This window comes from Bos grunniens, chromosome 3, assembly GCF_055505025.1.
Source record: "Bos grunniens cultivar Pamir isolate PY7600 chromosome 3, Bosgru_T2T1.0, whole genome shotgun sequence".
Lineage (NCBI taxonomy): Eukaryota > Metazoa > Chordata > Mammalia > Artiodactyla > Bovidae > Bos > Bos grunniens.
The window spans coordinates 9,385,087-9,401,967 of NC_141167.1; the positions used below are offsets into that span (position 1 = coordinate 9,385,087).

General features: G+C 46.6%; 1 protein-coding gene across 2 annotated transcripts in view; it reads right to left on the reverse strand.

The window, feature by feature from the left end:
- CSMD2 (CUB and Sushi multiple domains 2) overlaps nucleotides 1-16,881 on the reverse strand; it is a 693,739-nt gene that overhangs the window by 297,535 nt on the left and 379,323 nt on the right. For both annotated transcript variants that reach the window (XM_086378081.1, XM_086378078.1), the window contains exon 10: nucleotides 14,458-14,579. In XM_086378081.1, coding sequence (XP_086234207.1) covers nucleotides 14,458-14,579 — 122 coding nt within the window. The remainder of the gene's footprint in view (nucleotides 1-14,457; nucleotides 14,580-16,881) is intronic.

Sequence of the window (16,881 nt, forward strand, 5' to 3'; positions counted from 1 at the left end):
ACAGGAGGCTTCCTGAGGACATGAAGCCCAGGCCGAGTTTGGGAGGTGGACTGGAGGAGTCCAATAAATGGATAAGGAAGGGAAAGTGGTCCAAGCAGAGAGAGGAGCAGGCGCAGAGGTGTGGGGTGCATGACATGTCCAGAAACTCTGGGTGGATCTGGAGTTGTGTGGCTGAGAGGGAAGCAGAGGGTGGGGACACGAGACAAGCAGGAGGAGCCGGATGAGGAAGCGCTGGCTGTCGTATCACAGACTTGGGCTCTGTCCTCCAGGAAGAGAGGTAAGTGAAGGTGTGGGGTGAGCTTTTTGTTTTAGGAGAAACGGCATTGAGGGCTGGTGGAAAATGTCTGGGCTGCACAGAAGTGTGGGCCTGAAGCAGTGGTTGGGGGCTGTTAGAAAACAGGGGATGGAGGGACTAGAGGTACTGACCTAGAGCAGAGAGACTCGAGGGCAGAGGCGGGGGCAGCAGCAGCAACTCTGCCTGGCCCCATCCAAGGGCAGAAGGTGGAGACGAGAGGCACTGAAAACCAACTCTGTGACTGTCAGAACTGTCCCACAGTGAAAAGGACTGTGTTCAGAGGTAGTGAGCACCCCAATCATTGGTGATAAGTATCATGAGGAGGGGATTCCTGCTTGGGACTCTCAGATAGTTTCAACAAAAATGCTAGACCCTCCTGATAAAAACCCTGTTGGCTACATAGACTTGTATTCCGGTGAGCATCTACAGTGAGTGGGGAAGCCTTTGTTATCGTTGTTTAGTTACTAAGTTATGTCTGACTCTTCCGTGATCCCATGGACGGTAGCCCACAGGCTCCACTATCCATGGGATTCTCCAGGCAAGAATACTGGAGTCAGTTGCCATTTCCTTCTCTATGAGATCTTCCCTACCCAGGGCGCAAACCCACGACTCCTGCATTGGCAGGTGGATTCTTTACCACTGAGCCACCCGGGAAGCCCAGGGAGGAAGCCTTCATCCCTCTAGCTTTCTCACCAGGTAGGCAAGCTCATTTCCCATGTTCCCTGATGACCAGTCATCATTGGATCATCTAGTCAGGCTGGAACTGGCTTCCTATCTCTTACTGTCCCTAGTCCTGCCCCACAGAATGATGCCATTTCCTAGCCTGGTACGTAAGGAAGGACCCTTGGCTCCTGCTCCCTGCTGCCATCCCATCGTACTGCCTATGTAGCATTCTCTCATACCAGCCCATTCATGATCCTGGTTTGCACAGTCCCCTCCCTCGTCCCCGGCTCCCCTAGCAACATTTCCACATCCTTGAGCTCTCATCCAAGGGCTCCCTGATTGCCCGTCCTCTCTTCTCCGTGTAAGGACTTACCTGTTGTGCTGTGACTGAGCTCTTTACCTGGTCTCCCACTACTTCATGAACTTCCTGGAGGGCAGGGGCCTGGTCTCATGGCCTTTGACCTGCCAGAACCTGTTAGCGTGCCAGGCACATGACGCGCTCAGACCCTGCTGAATGGGAGAATACTTTCCAAACCTTTCCTGAGCCTCAAGCATGGACGGATCTCCAGGCTCTTGGATCTCTCACAGGAGATACCATCTAGAACAAAGGTCGGCAGACTGTTCCTGTCAAGGGCCAGGTAATAAGTATTTTCACCTGAGCATTTTATATGATATCTGTTGCAACGACCCCTCTTTGCTGCTGTAGCATGAACATAGCCATGGCTGCATATGTTCATGCAGCATGCACAGCCATGATCCACATACATTGATATGCATGCCAATGAGTGTGGCTGTGTCCCAATAAAATTTAGTTTACGAACATAAGCAATACACTAGATTTGGCTCAAAGGTGGTAGTTTGCCGACCCCTGGTCTGGGAGATTCTTTGAGGTACTTAATCAGTTTTTGACTATCTTCTCTTGAGAGACTTCATCACCACAAGAGCGACACCTATAATGTGTTTGGCTGTTCTGAGTATTTTACAAACATTAACTCACTAAAGACTCATGACAGCCACGGCCACTGTGAAGCCCTCCATTTTACAAATGGGAAAGGCCAAGCCTAAAGACGTTAGGCAGCTCCCCTAAGATCACACAGCTAAGCAGTAGACCTGGGACTCATCAGGCAGAGGCCAGGCCCCTACCACCCTGCTCTACTGTCTCACAGCATCCCAGGGAGGTCTCAGGTCCATACGATGGGGGCCGTGACTTACCCTCTCAACCTTCCCTAAGCTCTTTCTCTGGATCCCAGCTGCTCAGCCAACACTTGCTCATAAAATACTCTAAGGCTAGCTGTGCCTTCTGCAGACCCAGGGGCCTGGCCTCCGCAGGGAGAAGTCAGGGTCCTGCCTGTACATTCTTGCCACCGTCACCCCTTCCGGGAAGCCCCAGGTCACCAAGCCAGTGCCAAAAAAGGGAGTATGTGATTACTATGTCCATGATGGGAAAAGTTCGCTTTGCAGGCCAGAACCCAGAGCCATAAAATGTTTCACATCACCAAGTAGAGTACCATTGATGTGAGCTGCATTTTAGAGCATCTGACCCCAATGTGGGAGCTGATTACACCAAGCAGTCAGCACAAAACACTCAGTGTTGAAGCCTTGGGACGGGCCCCCGGTGCGCAGTGTGCTGGGGCTTTCATTTGTTCCCCTCTTCTCTCTGGCCTTTGTTTAAAGACACGATCCTGTAATGATTCATTAACTAACATGCAGATGAGTGAAGCTGGCAAAGTGTCTTTCTAAGGCAGGAGAGTGACAGCACATGAAACAGGCGTGATTAAAGAGGCACGTGTGTGCACAGTCAGACACCCAATTTGCACCCATTAGATAAATGAATAAAAGAACCCTTCGCTAGGATGTAATTACTGAGCACCCACCATGTGCCGAGCACTGAGCTAGCTGCAGTCTGTAAGTTATCTCACTTGTCTGACAATGTGGAGCAGAATCTAAATGCCAAAGGCATGGTACAGATGGAGAGTGCTGGAGGACAGCAGAGGAGGGAGAGATGAAAGGCGGCCACACAGAGGAGGTGGGCGTGCTGGGCCCTGCAGGCAGAGAAGGGTGTGGGCTCCATCCCAGAGATGCTTGGGGAACAAGGACCGGTGAGGGCAGCTGGGGGTGGTGAGGGGAGGAGACAGCAGCCTGGCTGAGTCTGCAGTTGGCTTTTGCCTGGCAGGCCAGAACAGGTAGCCTGGACTTGAGGGTGAAGATGGGGAGAGGCTGTCACTCAGCATGGAGGGAGGGGCTGGGGGCAGAGAGACCTGCCAGGAGGCCGGTCCAGGGTCCAGCAGCAGCAGGAGGGCTTCGGGGAGCCTGTGTTCACTGCAGGGTGGTGGAGGGAGTTGAGTCCTGGAGACTGCACCCCTCAGGACCTTGCTGCCTTTCCCAAGAACTGTGGCGGATGGGAGTAGGACCATGGAGGGTGCCCACCCTGGGCCTGGAGGACATTCCCTGCTTCCTGAGCATCATCCAGGACCAGCTAAAGACAGGAATCCCAGTCTTATCAGCCTGTGCCCAAGGTTTCAGTGTGGCTGCAGAGGATGTGACCGCTCTTAGGCATGTTTTGGGAAGCGCCAAGAGATCTAGACTGAGATTGTTTTGTCCAGTGACTGCATTTCTATAACTGTCTCCTAGCTAGGCTCCAGTCTGCTGCCCATCCTTCACTCTGAACCCCAAACTCTGTGCTGCACGACCCTTTTAGAGTGAGGGTTGGGTAACCATGGCTCTTGGGCCAAATCAGGCCTGAGGCTTGTTTTTGTTTGGCACCTTGAGCTAAGACGTATTCTTACATGTTTAAAGGGTTAGAAAATAAGTAAAGCACTACAAAGAAGGATGTGCAACAAAAGCCTCACATAGTCCTCAAAGTCTAAAATATTTATAATCTAACTCTTTGCAGAAAGTTTGCTGACCTCTGACCTAGAGCAGTGGTTTTCCAACATGGTTCTCAGGAACCCCAGGGTTCCATAAAGATACTAAAGGGGCACAAACAAAGGTGGGAAAAGACCAGAATGGCCTGGATCTTGCTCCAACCAAAGCAGTTCCTTTGGATCTAGTTCATGGTTGGGATTCTGTGGCAGACACAGATAATGGTTCACTCACTGTCCCTCCCACTGCTTACCATTCTTAATAGAATGCTGGCTGTTGAAATGTGGCAATGGACCTGGCTAAGCACAGAGATAAGGATAGGGAAGTGACAGGATTCTGGGCAGTGGGACATGAGCTAAGGAGTCCTCAGGGCGTTTTCTCACCTTTCTCCTTGCGTTCTTGGAATACAGATGTGAGGACAGAGGTGGAGCAGCCTTCTTGTGATCATGAGGATAAGAGCAAAGAAAGGCAGAGGGGAAAATAGGAGGTGCTCAAGACACTGAGAAAACTGCTAATCCAGCCCTGGAGTCTTCATTTCTGGACCCCTGGGATGTGGGAGAAATAATCTGTGTTTTGTATAAGCTTCTGTGGAGCTTTCTGCTACTCACAGCCAATCACAACCTAATGACTGTGGGTTCTGAAGAAAGGCTTTCATTACCATAGAAAAATTCATCAGCTCTTGACCCTCAGGATAAAGTTCAGTTTCTTGGCATGGAAACCCTAGACTTTTCATGACCTGCTTTTGGCCCTTCCCACCTAGTCAGAGCCCCTCTGCAATCCTCTGCTCCAGGACTGCTTCCCTATTCCTCCTCAGAGCACTGGCTCCTGAGGGGTGACCTTGGCTTCCCCAACCCTCCGCCTTGGGTTCCTAATGCCTGACTCTTAGCTCCAAGAAAGGAGGGGAATTCCCTTTCCCCTGGCATGGACTGCATGGTGACTCCTGCAGGGGTCTTGCTGAGGGCTCAGGGCGAGGCTGGAGAACTGGTTCTTGGCGGGGGAGAAGGGGAGGCCGGTGGAAGGGCTGGCTTGAACCCTTAAGAATTCAAGCAGAGAGGTCTTCAGCATCTTTGCGAAATGCTTTCGAGGAGTTTGGGTAAGAAAGCCCAAGGGCAAAGACTGAGAAGGTTCAGAGGTTGTGGAACTTTGGCCAGTACCTCAAGTTGAATTTTGGTGGCTCTGAGAGTAGTAAGCCCTTTCATGCATTCATTCACTCGTTGGTTGATGGATTTATTCAACTGTTAATATGCCCTTGCCAAGTGCTGGGCTTTGAAGAAGCAACGGAGCCAAGACAAATGTGAATACCACCCCAAGACCTCACAGCCTGGAAGAGGAGACACACAGGTCCACGGGGAACACACTGCAGGGTGGTGAATGCTGACGTCAGGGCAGCTGGGAATGCGGCAGGCGCGAAGGGCACAAAGTCCCATCCAGAGGAGGGAGCAGGCTTTGTCTTCACAGAGGAAGGCATGTGGGGACCCACAGCCAGCTCTAGGGGAAGGGGGATGCCAAGATATGCTGGGAAGTGAGGACAACTGTGGAAAGGAAAGGGATCTGGGTGAGGACCTGCAGGAGGCCCTGAAAAGGTCCCTCTAGAGCCGCCCACTCACGAGGAATGAGTTGCAGGGGCGATTAGGGAAAATCTCTCTGATCACCAGCCGGCATCTTGCACGGGGCCCAGCATAGAACACACAGGAGTAAATGTTTGCTGAATGAATGAGTGAGTGAACAAATGGGCCAGCACAGAGGTTCCTGACATTTGCACGAGAGAGTGACGGCTGCCTGGAGAGTTCTTTCTCAGTTTTCCGGGTCTACACAGGGAAGAGTGACACGGCTAATCCCCAAGGAGTGAGTAATCGAAACACTGTTCTCTTCGGCTTTGAAGTTCATGAAGTGCGCTCTCCCTCTCCCTCCCACCTTGCTCATTCTCTCCTGCCTGCCTGTTACTTCTTTTCTAGCACAGGTGGATTAATTTCCTGATCAAATGCGGTGAGGATCGTAGGCAAATTGCCTCACATGGCCTGATTTCATACCGAGAAGCTGTGAAAGGAAGGCAGGTGTATGCAGGTAGAGGGCACCGACTCAGGCCTGGGTTTCAGTTCCGACCATGAAAATTTCATCAGCCACGTCCTTTCGGAGGCTAAGCTGGAAGGTCCTAACAGGAGGAGGCTCTGGGGCCCAGTGTGGGCGGGGCCGTGCCTGAGGAGCTACCTGACCCAGGGACAGGTCTCCTCCAGCACTTGGTAATGTATCCAAACACCCGAGGATCTCCTCCTCTGTACTGGGGGCTGTGCTAACTGCGGGAGAGAGAAACAAACGCCGCCCCTGCTTTGGGGGGCTCTGCTGAGCTACGGGGGAAATAGATTCTAAACCCAGTGCAATGTCATATGCACAAAACAGAAGAGGCTGACGAAGTGCTGGAGGAACAGAGGCAGTGCTAAGACCTGCTGGGGTTTGGAAGGCTTCTCTGCAGAGCGGAAGTCTGAACTGTGTCTCAAAGGCGGATAGGAATTTGCATGGAGGAGAAGGGCAGATACACTGGGGGAGGATGTGCTGGACAGAGGTCTTAAAGGGCCAGCTGTGTCTATGAACCAGGAGCGCAGTGTGGCTGAAGCCAGGACTGCCTGGGGAGAGGCGGGCAGGAGGGCCCTGTGTGCTTTGCTGGGACAGGAAGGGGTTGTTTTCTATCATATAAGCTGAGCTGGTCAGAACCACAGGGATGCTCTTTAAAAGTGCAAGTTCCAGGTTCTTATCTCACCTCCACTAATCAGACCTTTGAGGAAAGGATTTTGGAATTTATGTCTTTAAACTCTCTCCAGGTATTTCTGATGATTGATCAAATTTGGGAAATATTATTGTGGGCAGAATGACTACAAATACTAAGATAGCCCAACCGGCCGAGGCAGGTCTCCCGTTTCTCCAGGCTGTCCCTCTCCAAGCGAGAAGGTGGAGCTGTGCACCCAGCAGAGCGGGCCGGCCTCACTTGCTCTGAGCAGCCATTCCTCTTCCCTGAATCTGCCCAACTTCTGGGAGGATGATGGGGTGGTGTTTGTTGTTTTATTCTTAGTTCACCGAGGAGAGACACACCCTTCACCGGCCTCTGCAATCAGACTGTCAATTCTTGTTCCCACAGGGTAGAGCTGCTCAGCCCATTGCGCTCAGTCGAGGCTGGCATCGTGACATAGGTTCTTGGCCATTCCCATGCCAGGTCATCGCTGGACCTTGTTTGGGGCTTCTGTTTACCCTTGGAAACCCCAGTCACCAGAACATTCCCAGCTCCCTCTCAAGCTCAAAGGAGATGAAATGGCCACACTTACACTCAGGCGCCAGGGATGTGTAACCATTCCCGGATTAAAAGGAGACCAAAGGGACATGTGTCATACTAAGTCAACCTTGAAAATGCATCCTAATATACAGTAGGTGCAGACAAATACTGCTTGATTCCATTTATGCGGGGTGCCTACAATAGCCAAATTAATAGAATCAGAAAGTACACGGGTAGATGTCAGGGGCTGGGCGTGGAGGGTGAGGAGCGGGAGTTGGAATGTAGAGTTTAATGGGGCTAGAGTTTCAGTTTAGCAAAGTGAAAAATTTGGGAGATGGATGATGGTAAGAGATGCACAATCATGTGAATGTACTTTCTGCCATTGAACTGTACAATATGATTAAATAATAATAAAACAAATATGATTAAAATAGTATGTTTTATATTGTGTGACTTTTGCCACAATAAAAAAATTTTTTTTAGAAGAGACACATGTCCTTTTCTACAGACACATATTCTACAGGCGAAACTCTCAGCCCCTTTTCACGACGGTATTTTTCCTCACCTGCTTCTTGTGAAAGGAGCTGCTGCATTCTCAGTCCAGTTTGCCTCTCACTGACTCCAGGTCCTTCACTCCCCAACCTCTAATCCTACATCTTCACTCTCTTCCTCTGTGCTTGCTTTGCCCTCAGTCTACAACCGCACTCAAAATCCCAATCTCCTAAACAACAAACATCCTAAGTAGCCCAGAGCTTTCTGTTCACCCAGCCTCCCTCACGTGCCCTTGCTCCTGCCCTCCCTTTACCACAAAGTTGTCCAAAGGGCTGTCCACATGCCTGGCCTCTATAGAACCCCCTCCCCATCCATGCACTCCCCACCCACTTCTGCTCAGTTCAGTTCAGTCGCTCAGTCATGTCAACTCTTTGCAACCTCATGGACTGCACGCCAGGCCTCCCTGTCCATCACCAACTCCCAGAGCTTACTCAAACCCATGTCCATTGAATTGGTGATGCCATCCAACCATCTCATCCTCTGTCATCCCCTTCTCCTCCTGCCTTCAATCTTTCCCAGCATCAGGGTCTTTTCCAATGAGTCAGTTCTTTACATCAGGTGGCCAAAGTATTGGAGTTTCAGCATCAGTCCTTCCAATGAACATTCAGTACTAATTTCCTTTAGGATTGACCGGTTGGATCTCCTTGGAGTCCAAGGGACTCTCAAGAGTCTTCTCCAACAGCACAGTTCAAAAGCATCAATTCTTCGATGCTCAGCTTCCTTTATGGACAACTCTCACATCCATACATGACCACTGGAAAAACCATAGCTTTGACTAGATGGACCTTTGTTGGCAAAGTAATGTCTCTGCCTTTTAATATGCTGCCCCACAAAGCAAAGCCGAAAGATCTTCTTCCAAGGCCAAAGCCAACAGTCTCTTTCCAGTCCTTTTCCAACAAGATGTTTTTCAGCATCACCACTGTCAGACATATCCTGATTGGAAACCTCTTGCTTTTGCAACTCGATTCTCCTATCAATGGCTCTTTCTCTGCTTCTTTCACTGGATCTCAGTCATCTGTAAGGATTGTGTTCCCAGACCCATTCTGAATCTTTTCAACCTCTTTGCTCTTTCCAAGAAGTGTTGTTCATCCCTTATGCTTGTTCCCAATTGTGTGTCGATGCAATGATACCCACATCTCTCTCCTGAACCCAGATTTATTCACTTTTCAACCAGTGTATCCAAATGTCATTGGATGAAACACAGGCACTTCAGAGGCACCATGTTTCCCTCTCGACTGCTGCCAAGCTTGTTCCTCCTCTTGTATTTCCTTTGAAAGCCTCCCATTAGTCCAAGTGAGAAAACATGGAGTTGTCATCTATTTGGTCATTGAACAAATGTTTCCTGAGTGTCTACTGTATGCCAGACACTATGGTGGTCACTTGGGACACAATGGTGAATGAGACCTCTCCTTTTCCCTCCATCACATATCCATCAGCCACCAAGTCCCATCTCGTTCTCTAATGAGTGTGAAAGTCACTCAGTCATGTCTGACTCTTTGAGACCCCATGCACTGTATAGTCCATGGAATTCTCCAGGCCAGAATACTGGAGTGGGTAGCCTTTCCCTTCTCCAGGGGAGTCTTTCCAACCCAGGGATCGAACCCAGGTCTCCCTCATTGCAGGTGGATTCTTTACCAGTTGAGCCACAAGGGAAGCCCTCATTCCCTAGATTTCTCTTAAATCTGTCTCCCTCTCCATGTTTCCTAAGCCTTCGTTGATGACCCCGTTTTTCTTACTTGGGTATCTGCTTCAGCTTCCTAACTGGTCTCACTCCCTTCAATATCCCTCTCTAATATCTCCACTGCTGCCACAGTAATCTTTAAAAAATCCTTTCTGCTATTGCTCTGGTACAGAAGAAAGAGTGGCCTTCATTCTTCCCAAGGCTTATCCCAGTGCTCCAAGTCCCAACCCCTCCCATCAATTCTGAGACCATGTTCTATCCAATGGCACAGCACATCTACTTAAGTTCATAGACAATGGACCCAGAAAGACTGGCTTTAAAGCCCAGTGCTGCCACTAAATACTGATTATGTGCTGTGACCAAGTTTCCTAACCTTTAACTTGTCCATGATTCAGGTTTTTCATCCACCAAATGGGTATTTTAAAACTTAATTATTTGTGCTATGAAGAGAATGAAATAAAGTCATTTACATAGAAGGCCTAGTTCAGTTCTTGGCATATAACAGGCATAGAATAAGAGATAGCTATTACTATTATCACAAATAGCCTGACACTTCTACTCTTAGAAATCTGTTTCAGAATAAAATCTAAGCCTCTATATCAAGCCTGTGGGTTCACCTTGATCTGGATCTTGCGGACTTTCCAGCCTCATCTTGATATAGGCATGTTGAGTTATTTTCAGTTCTAAGAGACTGTCCTAAGCCTCAGTGCCTCGGCACAGGTGTCTACTCTGATATCCTCATCCTTCAAGACCCTGTTCAAATGTCACTGCCTTTGTGCCAAGTTCCCTGGCCTTCCATTAGTGTCTCTTTTCTAGATTTTCCCGTCACACTCTGGACACAGCTCCATTAGCACTTGTCTGAACTCTAGCTTCACATTTCTACCCATCCTCCTCTCCTGTGTGCATGTTTCTCAAGGGCAGAGATCATACCAACAATCAATGAATGAATAAATGCTAAGCTCATGAAACATACTGTGAACGTGAAAAGGCTGTGATTTTTCCTGAAGGAGATGTCCCCAAGGTGACCAGACAGGCAGTCCTTGAATGCACTGAATCTCTCCTGTTGGCTGCTGAACAGTGGTAGGAATACACTGCAAACATTTTCTCTGCTGTTTGCAGGAAGGCAGCTCCTACCCTTCAGTCTCAGACTTTGAGTTTCTAGACTTATAATCTCCTTTCTGCATTGTATGCTCTTGGCTCTCCTCCTGGGTTGTGTCAGTGAGGAACCCCCTTCAGTCTTTCTGGGCTTCCCTAGCACTACCTGAAGCCCACTAAGAACCCATGAAGATCCCACGAAGAACATCCTTCTGTATAACCTAACTCTGAGGCAGTGCCTTTCAGAGGGACTGGCTTCAGAAACCCAGGCTGGAGTGACCTATTGCATGGCATGTGGGGTGGTGACTAACATGGGGCCATTGACCTCCACACACCAGCCAAGGTTAGGTCTTCTGAGGGCTAATCAGACCGTTTCTCAAAAAATTTTCAGGACTTTCCTACGCTTCACCCTCTACTCCATCTTCAGATTCAAAAGCAAACATAGATAAGCATCTGTAGTTCTTTAACAATGCCCATGATATAGCCCTCTAGTTAACAACTTAACAACTTCAAGGTCCTTCTTCTGGGTTAGCCTCCATTTCTACCCCTATGTGGCTGAAGCATCCTTCTCCACTGACTAGGTTCATCATCAAATGGTTTGATAAAATATGATTCTTTATTTGCAAAATGACTTGTAGAGGAAATCTGGGTCCAGTGTTCCAAGTATTGTGGTCCTAAGCACTTTGGAGCAAACAGTTTTAAAATGTTGAGTAAAATTTAAAAAGAAAAAGAAAGCTTTTTACAAGTTAATAAGTGTTATAAACTGAATTATATTGCCTAAAACTCATATGTTGAAGCCCAAACCCTCAATATGATGATATTTAGAGATGGGACCTTTAGGAAGGTGACTAAGGTTAAAAGAAGTCAAAGGATGGGGCCCTACCAGTGGGATTGGTGTCCTCAAAACAGGGGAGGAGACGCCAGAACGTTCCTCTCTGCATGTGCACAGAGAACACAGGAAGACACACTGAGAAGGAGGCCGTCTGTGGGGTCATCTGTGAGCTGGGAGTAGATCTCACCAGAAACCAAGTTTGCTGGCATCTTGATCATGGACCTCTAGCCTCTAGAACTGTGAGAAACTAAATGTCTCTTGTTAGAGCCACCCCATCTGTTATATTTTGTTATGGAAGCCCAAGAAGACTAGGATGGCAAGAGCTCTCAGAGTCTAACCCCCAGTGAATGTAGAGATGCAAAAAGTGATTTGGAGCATGAAGCACATTTTTTAAAACTGGTGAAGTAGAGCTTTGATTTTCAGGGCCTTGTGGAGAAGAGGGAGCAGGAGACAAAGGTCAGGGCCCCCCAGGTTGGGACCTTTCAGATGACATCCCTGAACAAGGCTGAACTGGTTAAAGTTGCACCCTTAGTGTGAGGTTGAGCTAGAAATAAGCCTACTTCCTTCTCATACAGCTCTGCTAACCTCTGGGTAGATGTGAAGGCTGATCGTTTATTTCAGATTTTGACACTGAATGAAAGCAAATAGAAAACTTCCTCTGAGACTCTCTCATGACAAATCTGTTTTCATATGGGTTTGCAGTCTTCAGATTACTTGGGTTGTTTGAAACCTTCATACTGAGAATTTAATCTGAAGAGGTTGCTGACTGCTAATGGCCCCAAGCACAGAGCAGTAACAAATACACCAGTTTCTACCCAAATCTCAAAGAATTCCCCCACAGTTTATGATTCTAACCACACAGTCAAAAATTATACAACAAAGAAAGAAACATGATTCTGAGGGCAAGGGGTGAGAAACAGCAGGCAACAGAGTGAACCTTGCAAAGGTTTCATATACTGAGATTAAGAGACACAGAATATAAAATAAATGTCCTCAATATATTTAAATGACTTAAATATATGTAAGGAGCCAGAGACTATAAAATAAACTCAAAAGCAATCAAAAAAACTAAATAAGCTTTCATAAATGCAAAATACTAATATTTGAAATTAAAATGAATCTTCAGAGAATGATCAACAGAGGTTAGACATAACTGAGAATTCTTGAACAGAATGGGAGAAAATGATAGAGGTTAAGAAAAGAAGATAGAATGAGACTCATTAACATGCCTTGTCAGACTTCCAGAAGCAGAAAAGAGAATAAAGGAGAGACAACAGTTGAAATAGCAATAGCTAAAAAATTTTCCAAACTGATGAAAGATGCCATCCATAGATTCAAGTTTAATGAAATCAAGTAGGATAAATACCAAAATATCCACAACTGTAAAACACTAAAAACAGGCAGTAGGATAGAAAGAGATGAAAAAGTCTAAGTCATTTTATGAGGCTAGCAATATCTTGGGCTTCCCTGGTGGCTCAGAGGGTAAAGGGTCTGCCTGCAATGCAGGAGACCTGGGTTTGATCCCTGAGTCAGGAAGATCCCCTGGAGAAGGGAATGGCAACCCACCCCAGTACTCTTGCCTGGAAAATCCCATGGACAGAGTAGCCTGGTAGACTACAGTCCATGGGATTGCAAAGAGTTGGACACGACTGAGCGACTTCACTTTCATTTTAGCAATATTTTGATATAGAAATCTGGCAAGAGTGTGTGTGTGTGTGTGATGTATATAGAATATATTTTATTTTGTTAAATCTGTAATACATAACAAAACAGAAGCAAAATGACTATGTAAAATGCTAGCAATTCAAATATAGGTATATTTAAAAAATGATAATACTAAATGACCAGATTGGGTTTATCCCAGGAATACAGAGTTGGCTTAACAACAGAAAAATTAAAGTGGAATTCACCACACAGGCGAATAAAGGAAAAAAATCATATGATTATATCAATAGATGTAGAAAGATGCTCAATAAAAGTCAACATCCATTCACAATATAAGCTTTTAGTAAACTAGGATTAGAAAGGAACTGTAAATTAAAACAAAGACTTCAGCAAACATCATACTTCATGGTGAAGAAGTAAAACAGTCTGTTTGACATTGAACAAAGGCAAAAGTGCCTACCATCCTCACAGTGATTTGACATTATACCGGAGATTCTAGGTAGAACACTGGGGCAGGAAAAAGGTTGATGAAAAGGTATAAGATTGAAAAAGAAGAAACAAAACCATCATTCTTTGCAGATTATGATTGTCTTCTGTAGAATATGCTAAAAATTCATAGATAAATTACCATGGGATAGCTGTAACATATAAAAATTAATTGCATTTCTAACCACTATGCAAGAAACAGGTAGAAAACTACATTTTAAAAGATACAATTTATAAAAGCAACAACTACAATATCTAGAAATAAATGTATTATGAAATGTACAAGATTTTTAATGAAAAAATTACACAAGTTTATCGAAAGTGATTAAAGAAGCTCTAAGGAAAGATATACCATATTAATAGACTGGAAGACTTGGAATCATAAAGGTACCAGTTCTTCTTCAATTTATCTGTATTTTTTGTATAATTAAAAATTCTAACAGGTTATTTTGTGGATCTTGGCAAGATACTTATCAAATTTATTAGCAAGCAAAGGGTACTTCACAGGAAAAAACACTAAATGAGAAAGATGCAAAAAAATGTACAGACCAGTACAAAATGAAACGTGGCAATACAGCAAAACCTTAAGGACCTAATTTTGAGTAAAGCTGATTAAGACTATATATCAATACAACATGATTACATTTCCATGAAGTTCAAGTACTGGGAAGCTAAACATTGCATTTGGAGGGATACATACTTATGTGCTAACTATAAAGAAAAGCAAAGAAATAATAAAGTACACAGTGGAGGTAATGGTGGCCTGAGGATTGGGGAATGGGATGAAGTTACGAGGGACAAGATCACTAAGATATCTGTGGGGCTTTTTGTTTTCCCTCGAGCTGGGAGATGGCTACACAGTAGTGTCTTATATTGATGTTCTTTATATCATATTTTACAAGTATGCTTTTGTATCAACTTGATACTTAATAAAAACAATTTTTAATAATTGTCTTCAGAAAATCTATGAGAACCAAGTTCTGGGTCTGAAATCCCCGGTAGAACAACTGTCTCCAATCCAGTCCTGCCCACAGGACACGACCCACGCTCCCTGCGAGCCTTACCTTGGCGGGGTTGAGTGCTGTGATGATCCACACACAGTGTGCGTTGTTGTCATACTGAATGGGGAAATTGGGGGAGGTGATGATGCCCGAGGGGCCTCGAAGGTGGGCATCACACATGCGGGCTGCAGAGAGGAGACGGAAGACAAGCATTTTAGTTTAGACGAGGACCAGTCCCCATCCCCACCTCCCAGTCCCGGCCCAGAAGAGCTTGAAGTCTGTACATCATATCCCAGATAAAACTTCTACTTCCTATTTCCCTCCTCCATAGCTCCTGGTGGGCTCAAGAGACGTTCCCAGAGCACTGGGGGCAGGGGTAGACCCCACATTCCCTGACCTGCCGCTCTCTAGGCAATGGCCCAGCTAAGCAAGTCCCCTTGTCCGGACTCCACTGTGACCCAGCACCACATCTCTACCAAGAGGGTGTGGGCTAGTACTCCTCACCTTGACCGCAAGCTAAGTGGACCCCAGACACCTTTTGACCTGCTAAGCTTTTTGCTCCTGCTCTGCTGACCTTTCCGCATTCTCCCAGGTGCCTTCATGTCTGCTGAAGGAGAATCTCAGGGTGTCCTGGTCAAGGCCACCCCGACTAGGTATCAGAATGTCTGTGCCCAAGAACTCTGCAAGCCCCCTGGCTTAGCCTGGTGCCAGGCACCTGGAATGATTTCAGGGACAGTGAAGTGCTTTCCCAACCCTTCCCCACACTTAGCATATGCCTGAAATAGGCTTTTGACTGGAAGCATAGAGATTCAAGGTGAATTAGAAGAAGTGCTCTCCTCAAGTAGATATAAAGTGTTATCAATCACAGCTTAATTTAATTAAGCTCTTTAAAATAGCTTCTAAACTAATTAGATTAAGTCGTGATTGATACCAGTTAAGGTACTACATTGTATCTAGGTGTTTGCCTTCCTTAAAAACGCGTTCTTTAGTCCCAGCCACTTCATTCTTCAATGTTAGCACTCAGCTATTTTAATAAAAAGTTCTATGAGCCTGTTCTGTTGCTGCCCACATGGCAATTTATCCTAATTGTAGGTAAACTGCCTGACAGTAAAGAAATAGTGAGCAAACTCAACAAGCTTAAGTATATAAAATGAAAGTGATGTCAAACCTGGTTTCCTCTGATGGGACAGCATATCCTACAACTGCTCTCTGTGTGCGGACAGGGCCCTGATAAACCTTCCCCAGGAAACCCTTCCTAGGAGGGCCTGGAAAGGAAGCTCCCCAGTTCCAGGATGTAATTCATCTCTTCTCATTTCACACACTCATTCCTGCGCTCATTCATTCCCACATATATTGAATGCCTATTACAGGCCAGGCTGAGTGCGGGAAGAGAGAAATGTCTAAGGCACACTCCCTCTTCTCTAAAGAGCCACTAGCAAGTGGAGAGAACAGATGTGAAAACGGTTACAACTGAGCAGAGTGAGTGTTGTTAGGGGGTTACTAGCAACAGACCCTCGGAGAAGGCAATGGCACCCCACTCCAGTACTCTTGCCTGGAAAATCCCATGGACAGAGGGGCCTGGTGGGCTGCCGTCTATGGGGTCGCACAAAGTCAGACACGACTGAAGTGACTTAGCAGCAGCAAGCAGCAGCAGCAAGAGACCCTGGGTCAGAACTGCCCTTTCTGTTCTACGAGCTCATGTACTCCAGTGAGGAAGTTCCTTCCGGTTCCTCATCCTAGTCCTGAACCTGAAGGATATTCTTCTTCATCCTGAGCTCAGATATTGTTTGAACCAAGTTCTAGGGGAATCCTCTCCCCTACTCCTCTCCTGAGCATCTGATTGCTGTGTAATTCTGTCCTGAGAAACACTGACATTCACCGACTAGCCTTGATACAACTGCACCAAAGGCAGATTGGCATGGTGAGGAGATAGGAGGCTATGCATCTGGGGCTTGGCATTTCGGGTTTTGTTGGTTAAGTCTGAAGTGAAAATTTAAGTGTTAGTCGCTCTGTTGTGTCTGACTCTTTGCGACCCCGTGGACTGTAGCCTACCAGGTTCCTATGTCCATGGAATTCTCCAGGCAAGAACACTGGAGTAGGGAGCAATTCCCTTCTCCAGGGGACCTTCCTGATCCAGGGATCAAACCCAGGTCTCCAGCATTACAGGCAGATTCTTTACCATCTGAGTCACCGGAGAAGCCCTGGTAAGTTAGAAAACCTCTCTGATTCTATTTCTTCATCTGTAAAATGGGACTAGTGATATTGCCCCACTGAAGCATGATGAGGGTGAAATTCTATGAGATCTTGGATATGAAGGCTCACCCAGGACCTGGGACCTTGTCAATATTTAACAAAGGGAAGCTGGGATGGTGGACTCAGATGCCATGTTCATTCCATCTCACTATCTCCAAGATTTCCCAAGGCCAGGGATCTTTTATTCTACCTTTTGTGAAGTTTCTTTATAGCATTTTTTTCCCCACAACCACA